At 40.3% G+C, this 14,639-nt stretch overlaps 1 protein-coding gene across 4 annotated transcripts in view; it reads right to left on the bottom strand.

Annotated features, from left to right (window-relative positions):
• Positions 1–14,639, bottom strand: part of LOC113406632 (amyloid-beta A4 protein) — a 322,356-nt gene that overhangs the window by 60,534 nt on the left and 247,183 nt on the right. For all 4 annotated transcript variants that reach the window (XM_026652412.2, XM_026652414.2, XM_026652421.2 and 1 more), the window contains 2 exons: positions 2,739–2,867; positions 761–860 (listed from right to left, as the gene is read on the bottom strand). In XM_026652412.2, coding sequence (XP_026508197.1) covers positions 761–860; positions 2,739–2,867 — 229 coding nt within the window. The remainder of the gene's footprint in view (positions 1–760; positions 861–2,738; positions 2,868–14,639) is intronic.

The raw sequence follows: 14,639 nt of genomic DNA, 5'->3' as shown, positions 1-14,639 counted from the left end.
TTAGATCCATGGTTCCTCTAGGCCATTTAACTTTCATCTACTCTACAGTAGTATGACTCATTGCCATTCTCAAATTTCCCATGTCATATCAACAAGTGACATGGAATTGCTGAAATTTAACTGGAAATATGCCAGCTTCAAAGCATTATAAGGATCAGTCAAAGAAAAGATGCTTAAGTCCTGGCAAGTTAATATTTTGCTTGGGGTCTTCCCAAGACACCCAAATTAGATTTATCACATTGAATTAAATATCCAAAAGGAAGAAATATGATTTGATCTCCATCAGGTATCCTCCCAAATCTAGTGGTGACAAGAGTCAACAGCTGTCTCTGATTTCTTTACAGTGTGTGGGTGCCAAGTATAAATTAATATACTCAGACAAAAATTGTGAAGACATTGTTGCATATATTCTGTGAGAATTAAAGTCCTATATTAAAAGATAGCCACTTAAAAAAACAAAACAATGTAGGAGGGAGAGGCCATTATGCAAGCAAAATATGAATAATCTTTTTCCCTCTAGAAGGGCTCATCGTAGTCCAGAGTACATCAAGATAAAAGATACGTCCATAATTTACATCCCCCGAAATGTCCCCATTTATAGTTTTAAAACATTGACAGGTTTGTCCTCTTATTTGCTAGCTATTTTCACTATAGACAAAAGGAAGCACTGTATTTTAACTCTTTTTCTATTTGAACATTAAGACCCAATTCATTTCTAGATCGTTATGATTCTTATTCAAAAAATAAACAGTTAACTTACCCACTTCATCTTGAATCTCCTCAGCAACCGCTGGTACGTTGTAGAGAAGGGAAAGAGACTGGTTCATGCGCTCATATATCACACGTAGGTGTGTCATAACCTACCGAAATAGAAGATCCATTTTGAGGGGAAATCATTAGCATTTTACCTACAGTCATCACTGCAGATTTATATATTACAAAGCACGACAATTTTCAGAGGAAGAAGGTATAAACACACTGAGGCATGCCTCCTGGATTCTGCAAGTCTCCAGTTATGAAATCTATTGCACATTTCAGCTCTCTCCAGCAGCGGACACAGAAACAGTCTTTCTGGCAATGGTTCTGCTGTCTGGCCCCTTCTTGTGTCCTTGCATCTGAGCTTACATCTTCTCCCAGCATCCTTGTCCATACCAAACATGTTAACAAGGACTGAATGAGACGAGGGTATCAATGAAGGTGGTCAAAATTTTTTGGTTGAACCTGCTTTTTGATGGAAAATTGGGTTTTTGACTAAACAAACATTTTCACAGAAAGTGTTTGCTTTCTGTGTAAAATTTAGATTTTTTTATGAAAAACTGAATGTTCCAAAAACCGAAATGATTTCATCCAAAAGTCAAAATTATTCAATTCAGAAATGCAGCTGTGGTAACTGTAGTTCTGTTCTGTTACCTCATGGCCTCAGTTTCTATGAGCTGGGCTTCCCAGCTGGACTTCCTCTCCCATGATGCACCATGCCACTGGACTCCCATGAAGCACCATCTCCCACCACCAAGAGGCTAGACCATGGTGCATTATGGATGATGTAATTTGACCAGGAAGCCCACCCTATACAAGAGAGTGGGAACATAAGGCACCCAAACTACAACTGCTATGAGGCACTGCGGTAGCTTTTCATAACTGGAATATTTTGGTTTTTAATTTTTCACCAAAAAGTTACTTTTCTGCAGACCTTTCCCCCCCACAATTTTCTGACCAGCTCTAGTAGTCAATAAAATATAGAGGAGGAAACATCCCTCAGTACCAAGATCTCAGCACTCACATTTGCTCTTATTGCAGTTCTGCTGTGCTGAGAGAACACAGGGACCAGTGCAAGTACATTCAGAAATACATCTGCATTCCTTGTTCGAATTTCTTATTTGCCAATTCCCATTCTTCCTTGTCCCGCAACTGCCAAATTTCCCTGTATACTGCAAATTTCAGCTGCACACAGCCTCAGTTTTAAAGTAATCCAAATTTTAAAATAAATGGTCATATTAAAGGTTAAAAAAAAAAAAAGGATGATGATTTTTAAGGTTCTTTCAGGGGCTAGTTAGAGGTGAACATTTCAGATTCCAGTGATTTTAAAACAATAAAATCTCAACTTCCAAACCTGGCATAGGAGTTCAAACTAAGGGGTGTCTACTGTGTAAACCATGACATTAATGGAATTACATGTCTTTAATTTGGCTGCTAGCAATGCCTTATCAGTTCAAGAATCACAGCTGGGGCAAAGTTTCCAATTACATGGTATCGGTAAAGAAAAAGCAGATTCTACAGATTACAGCACATATTTTCAAATTCAGCCACTGTGTCTACAAGTTTAATTGGCATCTTGAAAGTCAACTACATCTCTGTTGGCTTCTTTTTTGTTCTATGTAATTTGCAATAAAAATATGAAAACTGTTCCAAAACAAATGTATCAAGGGTTGCACAAACATTCAGCAGTCGATGTGCCATGAAATACAGTGATCTCAGCTGAAAAGTGTGTTAGACACAAGCAAAATGCACGATTTATAGTTATGGGCACCACGAAGTATCCTTACAAATGACTATAGAAATCCTGGTCAGAATGTTTAAGACCCTATTGTCTTTAAAATTGTAAAAAAGAGAGCGCCAAATATTTAGCAGATAGTATCACAGTTTACAGTGTATATTCAGGAGACAGAACTTAATTTAAATTACTGATAGTAGATTTGCAATAGTTCAAAACGCTGCTTGCCCTATTTACTGATTATTACCTGAGATCTGATTTGGGCAGCTTTCTTTGGATCCACCATGCGGACATGTTCAAAGTGTTTGAGGGTATGCTGTCTGTCTTTCTGCTCTGCACGCACGTACTTCTTCAGCATATTGAACACATGGCGAGGCTATGGAAGAAAAGCAGGAGAAAATTCTGAATTCAACATACTTTTCTGCATATCTGAGCATTGGGATACCTTAGATCAAAGACTGCTCCTGAGACAAAGCACTACAACAGTCACTCCTTGCAACACCTGCCCACTGAAGAAGGTGCAACTACTGGGAAGAACATCCAATCACTTGATCAGTATATTGCAGGTTATGCAGCTGGGCAATGGCCGCAGATCGATATGATCGCTAGAGAGTGTTGGGAGTGTCCAGCTTGGCCCGATTTAAATTCCATCGGTTACATTTCTCTCAGTGGCTATGTTGACACTGCAATTAAAAACCGCAGCAGGCCAGTATCAGCTGACTTAGGCTTATGGGGCCTGGGCTGCAGGCCTGTTTAACTGAGCTCTGGGACCCTCCCACTTCGCAGGGTCGAAGAGCCCGGCCTCCAGCCTGTAAATCTACCCTGCAATTAAACAGTCCTGCAACCTGAGCCTGAGTCAGACGGCACAGGCCAGCTGTGGGTGTCTAACTGCAGTGTAGATGTACCCAGTAACTGTTTTACTCTTGGTGTCAGCAATAAGTAATCAACCTGAACTGCATGACAGGAACTGCCTAGCTAAGATGCTAATCGAGGCCCACCTGAAACGAGGAGTTCATACATTTCCACAGCTTGTCTAGGCGGAACACACTGCACCCACCAGGGACTCCTCTGCAGTCCTTCACTTCCCTCTCACTAGCTCCCTGTGTGCTACCCTCCCATCTCCCTCCATTTCAGGGACCCTATGCAACTCTTCCCTCTCTGTCCCTCATGTAAAGGGGATTTGTGCCCATACCACTGACCCTCCCCAAGGGAGAGGCTCTGTGTGCCCTCCCATTCCCTACCCCTCCCCGATGCTCCCCATTTTCCCCTTTCCCTCATGCCAGGGTTTCTGTATTCACTCCCTTTCCCCCAATGCCCTCCCATGCCAGGGGCTCTATGTTCCCTCAGCTCTATCCTCTCCCCCCTCAGAACCCAGATCCCTCCCCTCCTGGATCCCCACTTTCCCTTCCCCACCTCCAGGTCCCCATTTTCCCCATCTCCACCCTGGAGGAGTAGGGTGGGAGTGAATCGAGAATGGGTTCAGAAGGTGTGAAGAACACTGGTATAGGTGCTCATTTATAAGGATAAAGCCTGCTGAAATTTACTCAGGATGTGTACACTGATGTATAGTGTTCAAAGAGTTAAGGATCTCTTTAGTTTTCAAAAATCTTTAAAAAAGAAAAGAAAAGAGAAAAAGAAAATCTCTTCTAAGGAAATTTCCAGCCTAGAGATAAAAAAATGCAACATTGTTTCAAAGTCAAATAAAAAGCTTTATTGGCTTTAGGACTGAAATTCATTAGTGGTACAGAGTCTTGGAATGAAACTGCCAGCAGACTCCTGCTACGGACAAAGTCCCTAAAAGTAAATAACCTTATGAGTGCTGCAGTAAGGACAACGTGAACTGAAACAATAACTGTCAAAGGATTACAGAAACAGAGCCTAGAGAAGAAGGAAGCACAGGGGGACTTAAAACAACGGTGGAACTTCAAAGAAAGGAAGTGAGATTATCTTTGTTGACATTTCAGTCCTCTTTGCCTCAAGAAATATTTATATATATATATATATATATATAAATAGGTTAGGGTAGAGAAGACAAACAGATTAATTTCTATTTCTTGAAGAGACTCTCCATTAAGTTTCATGTTTAATGCCATGGGACACATTTCTTGTTTTCCCTCAACATGTTTTTGTCTACTGTGATGGTCAGATCCAGGAAGATTTACATTATCTGGGACAACTATACTAAGAGAGATCTTATTGCTATAGCAATAATAAATCCCTCTTAAGGACCACTTATTCTGCTAGCCCCATCTGCATAACATGGCAACATACTTTAAGTGTAATTATTGAAAAAATTGAGAAAAGCCCAAAACTTACTACTAACAGGAAGATACAACAGATAAATCATGAGAAACTAGACACCCATTTGCCAAGAAGCGACTCCTGGATATTTGCACGTGAAACTTAATTAAAAGCACAAGACATCAAATAAACTATTAAATGTACGGGTTTTTGTACAGTAGTGACACCTTAGTTTCTTTCCAACAGAGGGGAAAAAAAAGCACTAGATATTCTGCATGTGCTCAAACAAGTCTGGAGGTTTGTTTTTAACTATACTGACCCACGGTAAGACCTGGACAGTAATGAATGGTCTACTTATTTATCAAACAGCACAATGAAGGTTAGGAAATCAGGACTCTGAAGAAGTGTGATTTAAACCTAAGGAGAGTTTTCGATGCTGTGAAACATTCTATTGTCTCACACTGATTCAGAAAGTTCATTTGCTAATAGTTAGGAGCTTGTGAATGGCGCCATCACTGGAAGAGTTGGATTGCATGTATTTGCAGGATTTCTTGACTGCTGCCACAACATTCATCCCCATAGGTACGTGTGAGAGAGCAAAGGGGGCGAGACAGAGTGAGGGAGCTGCCTGCAGGAGATTTGAAGGCAGGATCAGGCTTGTTACATGAGCTAAACAATGACACCTGGTGTGGGGAGGGAGTCTCAAGCAGATGGTTCCCTACAAGAGAGGAGAAGCAGCTGTTTAGGGGAGCTGACTCTAGGAAGTCTACATGGGAGTTAGCTCTGAGCAGGACAGTTGTAAGCTGAACCACAAGGTGGGTCACCCCTAATAATTCAAAAGAAAGAACTTTATGAAGGAACCCTTTCACTCCCCACAGCTCTGAGGTAAGAGCCATGCTTTGGGGACAGATTTTTGAAACTTTGAGTTTTACTTTTGAGTTATTGTCTGAATAAACCCAGGCCCCAATCAGGGCGGTGGCTGGATGAGCAAGGGTGTGGAATCTCTGTAAAAGGGACTGGAAGAGGGAGAACAAAGGGTAGGGCAATGCAGAAGCACCCTGGGCACATGGCAGGTGGCCATCTTATTTACAATATGTAATAAACCATTCAGCCTTGCCTGATGTCCAGTAGTTATTACAAGGGACTGAGTCAGGAGATCTGGGTTATATTCCTGTCACTGCCACCAACTCCCTGTGCATAACTGAGCAAATAATCTACAAGCTTCCGTGGCTAAATGGAGATATATGAGGTCATTTCTACTTTGGGCTCAACAAAACAAATGACATATTGTCTATTGGTTCTGCTTTTCCAGAGTCTTCAGTTGCCCAAGAAAGAATAATCATACTCATGCCTTTTCTGGAAAAGGTCAGTACTCCCTCCCCTCCCCAGTCTGATGCCAGAAATTTAGGAAACTTAACTCTAGACAAAGCTGTCAAATTTAGTAAGGAGCAATGAAAGCAGAGCGGCAGCATTGCCTGTTTAGGTGTGGCTGGGACCACAAATAACCTCTATGTTTCAGGGTATGTCTACACTACGGGATTAATCTGAATTTAGATAATTCGAATTTGGGAAACAGGTTGTATAAATTCGATTGTGCGCGGCCACACTAAGCACCTTAATTCGGTTTTTAACCACATTAATTCGGTGGTGTGCGGCCACACTACCCCATTAATTTAAACACAGTAATTCGGTGGTGTGCGGCCACACTAACCCTAATTCGAATTAACAAAATCGATTTAGGCACTACTCCGCTCGTCGAGGTGGAGTACAGAAATCGATTTTAAGTGCCCTTTAATTCGAATTAACTGGCTCTGTAGTGTGGACGGGTGAAGGGTTAATTCGGATTAATGCAGCTAAATTCGAATTAAAGTCGTAGTGTAGACCAGGCCTTATAAACACAATTTCTGTCATGGAAAAGTAAAATTACTTTTCAAGGATGATAATGGAAAAAGATATAAATTGGTAACTGCTGGTGCTGGAGATATGCATATAGAATAAGGAAATGGTGGTACTTGTCCCTTGATTATCTAACTACTCTAAAGATCAGTTCAATGTTATTTGTATTACGATAGTAACTAGAGGCCCCGGCTGAGATCAGGAACTCATCGTGCTAGGAACTGGGCAAAGACATAATAAAAGACAGCACCTACCCCAAAGAGTTTATAATCTAGGTGGATGCAGCAAACAAGGGGATGCTGAGGAGGTAGAGAATGAGATGAGAGGGAAAGGACCATGCCTTAGAAAATGAACATTAGTTATGGCTCACTTCCTGCCTAGCTGTTCTCAGCAGATAGTGTCTTGTAGGCATCCTGGCAGAGTTGAGTTTTAAGAAGGTATTAAAGTGATCTTGTGTCCACCCCACAAAAACAGTCTGCAGCATGGGCCAAATCCTTGCAATCCTATCACATGCAGAACTCCCATTCTCTTCACTGAGAATTACCCACTTTGAAGGGATGCAGGATCAGTTCCTACAGCTGGATGGATTATTGTAATTTTAGGGCATGGATTACTACAGCTGGCGGGGAAGGGACCTTCAGATTAAAGCATAAATGAAAACATTGCTATTATCTGATCATTTAAATCTTAAGGTCTGAACTCTGATCCCCTCGGCGTAAGAATGCACTGCTGCTAGACCACTGAGTCAGCCCTGTGTGTCTTATATTTGATATTTAATCCGCAGGGTTGATAATTATTGAAAAGTTACTGGCTATGGTACTTATCAATTGAAAATTCTGCTCCCTATTTTTAAGATTTTTTTTTCTTTTTATACATTTGTAGCTATACTACTATTATTAATAATAATAATAATAAAAAGCTGGAGGACTGTATGCCAGACAGATAATAAGCTACATAAGGCAGTTAGCAGGGGCTGTCTGTGTCCTATAGAATAATTTTCATTACAATCCAGCGAGAATAATTGACAAAAATCTTATTTTTTAATTATCTCACTTAACTTTATCAGAAAGCAAACTGTATTTTGCAAATTGACTTTCCTCATCCACACACTTATATTTATCTTGACTGGCCCTTTCGGCTACTCTTATTAATCCAGTAACAAGAAATTAAATTACCTCCTAAGCAGCAGCATCCTGAATTCCTCAACATTTTGAACACATCTTATTTCATTAAGAATATTGTGTAATGCTGATTTCAGAACACTGGAAAATCCTGATTGGTTGGCACGGAGACTAAATTTCTTAAGAGCAAGGGCATGCTCACATTATCTATATGTTAAGAAGAACAGTGTGCATATGTGTGCAGACACAAACAGACTGAGGTTATCTATGTAATAAATTGTGGAGTGGTATGAACTTGTGCTCATCAAGCACTCTTCATTACTTCACCTGCATCCTACCCAGTAACCCATCTTCTATGGAATTTAATTTAACATTTCTAACCTTTTAGCAGATTCAAACACCTGCCTTTTAAAAAACAAAACTTAGTCCCCCTTCTGTGTATTTCGTATGGTATGGCCTAATAACATGATCACATATTATTTCTCCAATAATATAGAATACCGGTATATACTGCATTATTTTCTACAATCATATTTATAATCTTTTATACTTAAATTAATTGCCAAAATGGCCTAACATATACTTTTACAGACAAGTTTTCTCTCTGGTAAGTTCTAAAATAAGTTCTTTTTTTAAAACTCATTCTGTTAGCACCCAAATACTATGTATCTTTCCATCAACTCAGCCGCAGTGTCTTTCTTGGTCCAATTCAGATTCTGAGACAGTTAACTACAATGTAATATAGCTGCAAATTTACCACAAGCCAGTCAATTTTAACTGTTAGTCTATTATTGCAGACTTAGTGTGGAGCATGCTGTGTAATGATGGTTATCTGTAGTTTTCATAGTTGGTTTGTGAACGTCTTCCATTCAGCTCATCCTGCATACACGTTATTACAAGATACTGCATTTGTGTCTATACTCTATTATTTGGGAAACCGTCTTGTTACATACTGTGAAAATGTATACAAAGGACAGAGTTAAAGTTGCAAATATGACCTTGACTGTGTAATTTCCTGACTGGAGTGTGCTTAATCACGCAGTCTTAAAATTTCCATAACAGTTTGTAAATTGAGAGACACAATGAAAGTCCAGTTGAAGCAGGAAACTCTGATGATAACTTGGCAGATGGCATCTGTTCCTCTTAGTTATAGTAGTACTGAATCTATGCCTTAAGTTGGAGTTGTGGGAGATGTGCTACTGCCAGTGCCATCATTTGGATGAGAGGCAAAATAAAGGTTTCATGACCATAAACAATCTATGAATATTCATAGCCAACTTTTTCCACTTCCACGAGTGAAGTGTTAACTCTAATGTCTTGGACAAATTCCAAACTCAGGTAATTAGAATCTGTCTGTCTAAATCTCTCCTGTAATTTTACTTTTTCAAGTTTTTCTTGATATCTTCCTGATGCACAATAGCTGCTGAATTTTCACTCCAGAAATGGCTGCATTTCAATGGTGGGAGAAGTGATCCTTACATCCAAGGTCAAAAAAGCATTTTGAGACCCTTCTTGATGAAACAGCTTTATAAATGTAAGGTATTATGAGAAAACACTCACCCCCCTAAAAGTGAATTCACGGTTATAGGCATTCATTTATGAAATACTTCCATGAAGCAAACAGAAGGCTGCAAAGTGTAGCCTAACAGATATTCCTATAACATCCCGAATATAAAAAGTTCTTTATCTCCATTTTCTACTAATCTTTGCCATACCAAGAAGGCCTTAGTTTGATTTTATTCAATGTTGACAGTTCCTTGCCATTTGTCTATAAAGGGAATTCTATTAATTTATATCCTGAGGTTTAGTTCCCCCCCACCCTTTATTTTCTCATTTATTCCAGTTTTCAGCTTTAGTACCCAAAGGATTCTTCTATACTGGAGACTGTGGAAATGATTAACTGGTGGAAGTCTGGCTTTATTTATACCCAACAAGTTAGCACATGAAAACTCTTATATTTTCTTTTCAAGAGGCAATTACAATGAAAAGTGTCCCACTGGTCTCTTTCCTGACCCAGAAACCAGACATTATCAGAAATTTGAGCTCTGATACAACAATTGCAAGCAGGTGAGAAATATTATACAACCCTTAAACCTATTATCTTCCTATGCTATTGAACCACCACTTCAATCTCAGCGACTCGTGTGTAATGTGTTTTGAAACAACAATTTCACTGCGTTTATGGAAAATGGAAGTTTATCAAATTTAGTCTAGATTGATACAGACAACAAGCTGACTCCCATTTCGCTAGTACAGAATACTGACCACTGAAAAACAGCAACAACAAAAACCCAATTAAAGCAATTTTGTGTGTTTGAAAAACAGCTTCTAGGGAAACTTCCATGCAAAATTCTGAGCAGCCTCATCATTTTGATCAAAAACTTTTCTCTCACTTGAAAACAAGAGGCATGCCCAACAATTACTTCTTTTTATTAGCCTATAAGGATGATTAACTTGCTGGATTTTATCAAATGACTGTAAAGTTAATGGGACTGGTCTGGTGCAGAAAAAGCGGATTATCATGGGAACATTCAAGAAAGACTCCACTGAAGGGTTAGCTACAAATATTTAAAGAGACTTTCACACTGAAATAACATTTCAAACATTACTAAAACCTGGATTCAGTTTCCTTTCATATGGTTTTAATGAGGTCTCCATCTGCAACTTTTGCTAGTTTCCAAAAAATAAAAATAAAAATTGTTATTTAACCTACACATAGGCAAAATGCCACAATTTATATCCAATCTTCCCAGCTTTACACCTCCCTTGACTTTCGGAGAGAAGGATAAAAAGGGACCAATTGTAGTTTTGCTTTTCGAAACCTTAACTCACTAGGTTTTACAAAATTAAAAACACCTGCAAATTTTGCTCTTACTGGATATTGAGATGGAGCAAAGCCAGTAACATTTATTAGAAAAACTTCCCTCTGAAAACTGGGTTTCAGATAAAATGGGACCTTGCAAAGTTATGTAAAACCTACCACATGGCTAGGTTTGCCTCCATTTTGTTTCATCAGTAGTTTGCTCCTAGAAAACCCATCTTCTCCTGCTGGCAAACCGAGGATTATGACTACACTACGTGATCAAGCAAACCATCTAGGAAGCAAGGGAGTCTGTTTTTAGCCACACAAAAACATTTTCAACAGCAGCTGGAAAAATGCTGAAAATGCTGATTTCTCAAAGTTTGACCCAGTTTAAAAGAAAAGCTGAAACCCACTCCTCCTGGCACAAATCCCATAACTGGGCTTTGTGCAAAAAACTCCACAGCTGTGGGTTTAGGTGAGTGAATCTATGGGCTGGAATAGTGGCTGCTGCCCCTCTTTCCCAACTCCAGGTATTTTGATCATTTGATCAGTGCAACTGCAGATACAAAAGACCCTCCCCCTTTAGTCGACCCCCCCAGTTGCACCTCCCCACAGCAGTCTAATTGGGTTCAGGAAAGACCTGAAGTGCTCAGGGAGCAGAGGCCCCTTCAGAGGCCTCTTCACATGCCCTTCTCTCCCACCGTGACGGCCAAAACTCTACCCCATTGTGCAGAGGGCACTACCACCTTCTGCAAGTGAGCCGTGTTACCCTAAAAGCACAAACTATAGTCTTCTTAAAGCAATTGAACAAAAACAACATGGCAGTCGAAACTCAGATAGACATTCAGGGTTTTATCCCATGGGCCATGATTTATGCTTGTGCCTAGCGTTTCCAAATCAGGACGGTAGCATTTTAAACCCTCTGCACACAGTGTACGAGGCAGTGGGAAAATGAGCCTCTGAACTTTTTCCTTATATTTCTTTTGTTATACCACTGTGAACTAGAGGGGAAAAAACAGTTTTTACATAGAAGTCCAAAAGTAACTAAAAGCAAAGGGGGGGGGGGGGGAAAAGGAGGGGAAGCCAATTAAACTCCATGTACACGTGAAAAATAAAACGTGAACAAATATTTGAGCTAACCTCCTCAGGAGAGAATTATGACTATGTATTCCCCTAGTTTTTTTTATTTGCAAAATGAAGAACAAAACTACTGATTATCTAAGCTGTAGTTACACATTAACACCACCTGCCATTAATCCTCCTTTCTGTAGTAATATCATTGAGCAGTGCAAACCAGTGCAATATTTTGACGTTGGAGACTGAACAGCTGCATTCCATTTCCAAAGGCAACAAAGTACAGAAGCAGCTCAGCTGCACAAAGAATTGGAGATGAGGATCAGCTCTGAGGTTTTGGATAGCTTGCATGATGTTGCTTTCAATTGCACTATCTTTCTCAATTTTCTGCTTAGTTTTGTTCTTAAAAAGGCCTTAAGCTATGTGACTCCATTTTGTACTTTCTGTTTTCCTGAATGCTGGGTCACCATGCAGAACGTCTATGTAGCTGGGATTGTACGGTGGTGTACAATTACTTCAAAAATATTGCAGTTATACCAATCTGTCCTGCACAAAATAAAACCATAACTGAATTCCAGTTCCTCAGCACTGATGTGCAAGATGCCAAAACCAGCTAGGGTGCCCCGGGCCAAAAAAGACGATCGCCTGGAACGTGTGTGTCTGGGTGTACGCATGTGTGCACGTAAAACTGTACTGTGCGTGGCTGACAGCACTCAAAACTGTTCTCTCCTGTTTTATAATCTCTTTACTTCCTTCTTCCCGTTTTCTGTTTTAATTTTAACCTTCTCCCCTCCCCCCGGTCTGGGTGTTGTCACTCTTTTCCCTATTCAGCCTTGTGCTGGGAATGTCTAACGCCTCGCTAGGTGTTTATCTGTAGTATCACACCACCCCCCCCCATTATTAATGGCATTGGTATGAGGTATGAGAATAGCATTATCCTCATTTTTCATAAGGGGGACTGAGGCACTGCGAGATTGACTTTCCCAGGCTCACTAGGAAGACTGGGGAGAGCCAGGAGCTGAACCCAGATCTGCTGAGTCCAAATTCACTGCCCCTCCTCACTAGATTATCTTCTTCTTGAAAGCCTTTTTGCAGCGGAAAGTGTATTTATGATATTAAATAAAAGCAAAATTGACACCATGTAATGCTTGTGACCCTCTCATCCATCTGAGAAAGACGTGGCACAGGCCTAAAGAACATTACCCTGCAAAGAAAAAGCTCAAAACAGCTTTATTACAAATCCGAACTTGCTTCTCTCTCAAGGCAGTGTTGTGCTGCCAGTATCTTAACAGTAAGCATTCACAAAAAGCTCACCCCTTAGCCTGTGCACCAGGGATGCACATTCTTCTGCGGAGGAACTGCAATGAAACACAGCCATTTGTTTTCCAATTTAAACAAAAATGCTCTCCCATACCTTCTCACAGAGAATCTGGCTACCTCACTTGGAAAACTAACTTATTAAGCTGCTAGAAATGTTTACACTTTATTCCTGTAGTGAGTATATTAACAAAATAGCACAGTGCTTGACTTATTATTAGAAGGTGTTATTGGAGGGGAATTCCCTCTCGGGAAGGATTGTTTAGCAGAAAACAAAGAAGGTTTGATTCCCTCAGGTCCAAACTCCTTTCAGTTTGCTAGTGATAAAGCCCCCAGGAGTACATCCTGTCTCATGGGAAACAGCTGGCTGGAATGACAAAGGACAGAGATGAGTTGAGTCCAGAGATGTATGCACAGCTCTAGCTGAGTTTTCCCCCATTCCCGTTTTCCCTTGGGGTAGGAGTGCGAGAGGACTGATATTTGGATTCTGATGGTATTGCTGTTCATGAGTCAGAAGATCATCCAAACAGTCCCATGCCCAAATTCATCTGATAGACTGTTCACCCAAAACTAACTAGCCCTCAGCCACTGTCCAACAACAAAACAAAACAGGCCCTGCTGCTGCATTCAAAATCTGTTTGCTGCACTTTGTGAACCGCACATCTGAGTTGATACTGGCAACAGAATGTAATGAAAATGAGAAAAAAAAGGTGGAGGCAAGTATAGCATCATTAACTATACTGGCAGGTGAACTATTAAAAACCTCAGAGCTGCTGTTCACCCCCCACAGCCTCCATTTGATAATGGTGAGGCTCTGTATGGTAACATCTCCAGGAGGCAACAGCTTTGTGTTGCAGGGCCGACTCTCTTTAAATAGAGCAATTTTTGTACTGTAGGATTTTTGCTGTGACTAATTCAGGGTCACTTTAAGATGCCATTAAATCCCCATTTCCATGGAGTGATGTGTAAATCCACATTACTCAACACATCAGTCCAAAGGACGACACAGGTTGTCAGTCCCAATCTTTTTTTTTTTTTTTTTTGAAGTGGGAAAAGATTTAGCTCTTTTTGACATGGAGCTTACCTCAAATCTGCACATCAGTTACTTTGTTCCCCAAAACTAGACTAAAATATTTACTCCTTTGTACTCCTTTCACTGGAAGCTCTCCAATACGTTAGAAGTTTATTTATTCCTCACAATCCTCTTGTAAGGCAGATATGCTATCCACATTTTACCGAGAGGAAAACTTAAATTCAGTGATGTTAAGTGATCTGCCCAAGGCCATGCAGTAAATCAGTAGAAAAGCTATGATTAGATTTATCTCAAGCACTGCCCCCATGTAATTTTCAGCTATGAGCTACTGACCACACTATCCGAAAGGAAACTGTGTGTTGATCTAAAAATTGCTAACCTACCCACTAATTAAGGGCTGGAGACCAGGCTCTTCACTATCCTTAGAGTACGAGTCAGAGGCCACAACTTGTCACATCTTACTCTTAACACACGGTTGCACAAGACCCTGTACCATCCACTACCACACCACAGACTGCATGTCTTTCTATCCTGTCAAAATTAATCAGAGATCCCATGCTCCAAAACATACACCAGGGATCAAGCTTTTCCACATTCACCCTAAATATACAGGATATACACTACAAGCCTTCACAGGAGAGGCCTGAGATTCCCCTTTTAATT

Source organism: Terrapene carolina, unplaced genomic scaffold (assembly GCF_002925995.2).
Source record: "Terrapene carolina triunguis isolate 2854851 unplaced genomic scaffold, T_m_triunguis-2.0 Scaffold33, whole genome shotgun sequence".
In the NCBI taxonomy this organism is placed as follows: domain Eukaryota; kingdom Metazoa; phylum Chordata; order Testudines; family Emydidae; genus Terrapene; species Terrapene triunguis.
This window is presented reverse-complemented; position numbering and strand designations above follow the sequence as displayed.